This window comes from Lontra canadensis, unplaced genomic scaffold (assembly GCF_010015895.1).
Source record: "Lontra canadensis isolate GAN:19392208 unplaced genomic scaffold, GSC_riverotter_1.0 scaffold105, whole genome shotgun sequence".
NCBI classification, from domain to species: Eukaryota; Metazoa; Chordata; class Mammalia; order Carnivora; family Mustelidae; genus Lontra; species Lontra canadensis.
The window spans coordinates 6,025,497-6,030,614 of record NW_022631099.1 but is presented as its reverse complement, the minus strand read 5'-3'; the positions used below and the strand labels follow the sequence as shown (position 1 = coordinate 6,030,614).

The window sequence follows — 5,118 nt, the reverse complement described above, 5'->3', positions numbered from 1 at the left end:
ATTTTTCCCTGGTCTGTCTTTACCAGACCCTGACCATCACCCCCAGGATTCCAGCGATCCTGGGCCAAAAGCTACTCCCTGCTAGTTTTAGCCTTTGCTTCCTTCTCCCCGGCTCTTCCTGGCTTTAGCTCTGAGCTGGGGCTCTGCAGCCTTACACCGTCCCATTCAGGTCCCAAAGTTCCATGTTAGGAACTCTGGGCCAGAGAACCCCAGGGCTGGAAGGCTGAGTCTCTGGGACTGCAGATATTGGGCCCGAGGAGACCAGAAGCCCCTTGGACCCAGCCATGGCCAAAGGAACTGAGGACCCTTCTGGATTTGGGAGAGATTGGCAAGGGGGATCCCACCCTGACCCTCAGAAATATCTGAGGCCAATTTGGAATTATAGACAGGATTCCAAGAAGGCTGAGGGAGGGAGTCAGGGGGACCTAGGTGGGAGATCTTGACTCTTCTAAGAGTCTGGAAAAGGAAAGGAGCTGGGCCCAGCTCCCAGTCTACAGGCAGAGTCACTGTACCAGAATAATGCCCCAAACCCTGTCTGGCCCCCAATCTGGAGAGTCACTGAAATCCTGGCCCAGCCACTCAGTGCCCTTCTGTGGGTCTGAGGGCTCCATGTGTGCCCAGAGCACACCACCCGCAACACACAGGTCCACAAGGAAGCGCTTCCGGTCTGAAGGACCTTTTGCCCCAAGACCTGGTGCTGGATTCCATTTGCTTCTGCAAGCCCTGGGAAAGGGGGCATAGGCCTCCACTCAGTGCAGGCAGGCACTCTCACTCTGGGCAGGAAGATGCACCGGGCAGGAGAAAGTTGAGAGCCTCGCAGCCCCTACAGAAGGGCCAGAGTGACAGGACCAACTGAGTCTGATTGCCTAAAAGACCTCACTTCCCCATCAGGAAGCTCCAGCTTCTAGGGATTGGTCAATCTCTACCACAGAGCCATCAGGCTAGCAGGCTGGTCCTGATCCCCAAGCCTGAATGCCCCCCAAAAGTGTATGCCCTCTCAGCTCACAAACCAGATCCGAATGAGATGTCTACCTAGAGTGAGAAGCAGAAACATATTTGAGCCTCACGTCCATACACACAAGCAAGGGAGAGATTTGCCCAGACATGGTCTGTTTCTCCATGGGTTTGGGGGGGGGGTAAGAGTGTCCCCAGATTGATGCGACTCTTAAAAAGGCAAGAGAAGAAAGTCAAAGTCAGGCGAACACGGACTCATCCAAATAAACACCATTTCCATGGTTTTAATAAGCAAAATAGGAAACCATTTTAATAACCAAAAAACAGAAACCAGTCTGAATAAAACTACAATAGACTAGGTTTTAATATTTTCATATCATAAGCAGGGTTTGAAATTGATCCCTTATTTTACATGAAATAAAAACAAATTTCTGTTGCAGCAAATTTGATTTCAACACAGTTGAATCCGTAAAAACCGAAGCTCGTTTCTGATGCAGGACAAATATCCACAATATTTAAAACTGCAAGCACCATGCGGTTCATACAATCTTGTTATTACTGTTAATTTATCAACTAATACAAACTCAAAAATGCATCCGGCCAGCAGCGCCAGCAATTTCAAATGGGAACTAAAAAATACGCTTTCATTTTGGTATTTTTGTCAGTGCAACTTAAATCCTTTTACTGACCTGCAGAAAAAAAAAAAAAGTAATAAAGAAAAACACCCAGATTTTCCCTATAGCTACTATACAACTGAAGGGGGTTGGGGAGGACACCACCAATAATTCACCTGCTGTCTCAAAAGCAGGGGGAAAAAAAAACACACATAATGTGTTGGTCTAAAGGACGCGCTTGAAAGTTGCAAAATTACTTGCCAATGTCTGGGTTTCCGGTACTTTCTGAGTGTGGCTGTTGGTTCAACACAAGTTTAGGTCACCCCTGGGCAGTGTCCGGGCTGGCCAAGGCCACTGGCCCTAAAAGCTCGGCAGCCACAGCAATTAGCAGGGGCCTGGAGGCTTTTGAAGGGACCCTGGGGTGATTCCGATGGCATTAAAAAGCAAATAATATCTATTTTCCTTTCCTTGCTAGTGAAGGGTGTCAATGTAGCCAAAAGACCAGGTGGGAGCGAAGACAGTCCTGCTGCTGTGAGGTGCAGAACTGGACAGCTGCCCTGCCCTGGTACTCAGGAGCTGGGACCCCAGTCCTCTTTCTCTCAACACTAACAAAATTGAAAACTGAAGCGGAAGGGACAAGAGGACCAAATGGAGACAGGAAAGGGGAGAAAACATGCAACTTCCAAGGGTGCCCCAAGACAAAGTTGTTTTCTGATGCAAAATGCCCAGAACTTTTTTTTTATTTACTTACAAAAAAATAATGCCATAATAATAAACCCAAACGAAGACACTCAGCTTGCTGCCACGTTCTCTAAGCGGTTTGGCGGGGCGGGTATTTACAAGCCGACAGCCGGGACTGAACCCCGGCAAGCAGCGGCTGGAGTTTCTGCACTGCCATCCCTTCTCACTCAAAGAAACAAGGGGGTTATGATCCATGATCAACAACATGCTAAAGTTAAACAAGAAAATGGTACAAAATAGAAATTATTACCATACATGTCCAGCATGCAGGATTAATATTTTTAATGCAGATTTTCGTATTTTTTCTATATAATCGAGCAGGCAATAAAATTGATGAGAATTGCGCGCAGAACGTCCTAACTGAGGCCCGCTTCTCTGGGCTGAGAGCCAGTGTTCTCCGGACCTTGGACGGACAGGTCCTTCTGTCCTTCCTTCCTTCCTTCGCTCAGCCTCGCCTCGCGCCTGCCGGGACGCCAGGGTCCCTCTCCTCTCCTCTCCTCGCTGCTCTCTTCCTGGGTTGGACTGCGCTCCGGGCCGTGAGGCAGCGGCCCCGGCTTAACGCGCAAAGTTCAGAAAGCCAGGAGTCTCCATACGGCCTTGGCAACTCCTCGGGACTAAGCCTTGCGCCCTCCAGCCTGGAGAAAAGTTGCTCCGGGACTTCCCACCCCCTCGTCTGGCTCTGGCTCTGCTCGAGTCTAAGAGGCGGCGCTAGCGCGCGCCGCTCTCGCCTTGGCCAAGGTCCCCTGCCTGCCCGCGCGCCCTCCTGTCGCCCGCGTCCCGCGCGCCCTTCCTCCCTCTCCCTCAAGTCAAACAGGTCAAGGCTGGGGCCGTGGCAGGGACAGGATCCGGGGGAGTCCGGGTCTGGGGACACGGGGCGGGGAGTCCGGGCCGGGGCAAGGGCGGGGGCCGGGACCGGCCACGACTCACAGAAAGAACTCGGGAGAGGAGGGGCTGTCGCTGGTGGAGCCCGCCTCCCTGAAGCCGGAGTTGGCGAGTTTCTCGCACTTGACCTTGTAGGCGTCTCTTTCGCGGGCCAGCCGGGACACCTCCTGCTTAAGCTGCTCCACCTGCTGAATGAGCTGCGTCTTCTCGTTCTCCAGGTGGTGTTTCTGCTGGACGCGTTTATACCTGCACGACTGGGCGTAGCCCCGGTTCTTCAGGGTCCGCCGCTTCTGCTTCAGGCGGATCACCTCGTCCTTGGTGAAGCCCCGCAGGTGGCGGTTCAGCTCGCGCACCGACATGGACACGAGCTGGTCGTCGGAGAAGCGGTCCTCCACGCTGCCGCTACCGCCAGCCGCCGTCGCCGCGGCGGCCGCGTGCGGCCCGGGCCCAGGGTGGCTGGTGGGCAGCTGCTGCGCTGGGCTGGCTGCGCTAGACGGCGGCGGCGACGCTTGGTGATGGTGGTGATGGTGCGGGTGCGCGTGCGGGCCCAGCTCGTCGTGGGGCACGCCGGCTCCCGGGTATGCGTGGTGCGGGTGTGGGTGGTGGTGGTGGTGGTGGTGGTGCGCGCCGCGGAAGCCGTCGAAGCTCTGCAACGGCTGGGGCACTGGGTGCGAGCCGATGAGCGCCTCCACCGCGTCCTCGGGTGTCAGGTTGAGCGCCTCCGGGTTCATCTGCTGGTAGTTGCTCGCCATCCAGTACAGGTCCTCGAGGTGAGTCTTCTGCTCGGTGGGGCTGAAGCTGGGAGACGAGGGCACCGAGCTACACGGCGTGCTGAGCGGTGTGGATGACACCGAGCCGGCTGGCTGCAGGCGCGTGCAGGGCCGGCCCGGGCGCTCCGTGCGCCCCAGCGGCTCCTTCTTCACGTCGAACTTGAGCAGGTCGAAGTCGTTGACGTACTCCATGGCCAGCGGGCTGGTGGGCAGCTCGGGCCCCATGCTCAGCTCCGCGGCCATCGCTGACGCGAGGCGCCGCCGCCGCTGCCGCCCGGGAAACTTTGCGGCCGGCCGGGGCGCGCCGAGCCGAGAGCGGGGGCGAAGAGCAGCGAGCCCGGGAGGCGGGGAGCCGAGGGCGCAGCGGGCCGGGGCCGCCGGCCAAGCCTTTGTCTGGGGACGCGGCGGCGCGCCGGAGAGTCCCGAGGCTGCCCGCGCCGCCCCAGAGCTCGGGGCTGTGGCCGCGCCGGGGCCGGGCCGAGTCGGGAGGGGTGGAGAGGCGAGCGGGGCGCGCGGCCGGGCGGAGGGGAGGCGCCGGGCAAGCGCCCGCCGCTCGCTCTCTAGCTCTCCTGCTCTTGGGCTCTCTCGATCGCAGCCGCTCGCAGCCCGGCGGTGCAGCTGTGCTGGATCCGGCGCCGCCGCTGCCTTTTATCGCCTTCCTGATGTCACCGGGGCGCGGGGGCCCGGGCGGCCCAGCGCGCTGGCCAATGGCTGCTCGGCCCCCGCGGCCCGGCGGCGCAGGGCGGGGCGCGCCTGACAGCTCCTCCGCCCCCCGCGTCAGCTGACTGGCGGCCCGAGCCGGCGGAGAGCCGCGGAGGCCTGGCGGAGGGCTGGAGCCCAGTGGGACGGCGGGCCCGGGCCCAGCCCCCCACACCCTCCCCCCTCCCCGAGCCCCGGGCCCCGCCCGCTCGCCTTCGGGGCGCGCGCCCCCAGCTTTAGGCCGGGCCGCCCCTTCCACCCCTCAGCGAGCTCTCCTAGCTCTTTACCCTTCGGTCCCCCACCCCCAGCCTGTGTCACCCCCAAGGAGGCTCAGAAGGAGCGCCGGGACGACACCTCTCCGGCCCTTTGTTCCCCAGCGTCCCCCGCGCAGTGGGAGACGCTCCGTGGGCCGCGCGGCTGCGGGCCGGAGGAGTGTGTGCCGTGCCTGCCTGTGTTTC

The 5,118-nt window shown here is 59.3% G+C and overlaps 1 protein-coding gene across 1 annotated transcript; it reads right to left on the bottom strand.

Annotated features, from left to right (window-relative positions):
- Window positions 1–1,236: 1,236 nt before the first annotated feature.
- On the bottom strand, window positions 1,237–4,585 carry MAFB (MAF bZIP transcription factor B). The gene has a single exon (XM_032838542.1). It carries the CDS (start codon window positions 4,202–4,204, stop codon window positions 3,233–3,235), a length of 972 nt encoding a protein of 323 aa, XP_032694433.1. The 5' UTR covers window positions 4,205–4,585; the 3' UTR covers window positions 1,237–3,232.
- Between the last annotated feature and the right edge of the window lie 533 nt (window positions 4,586–5,118).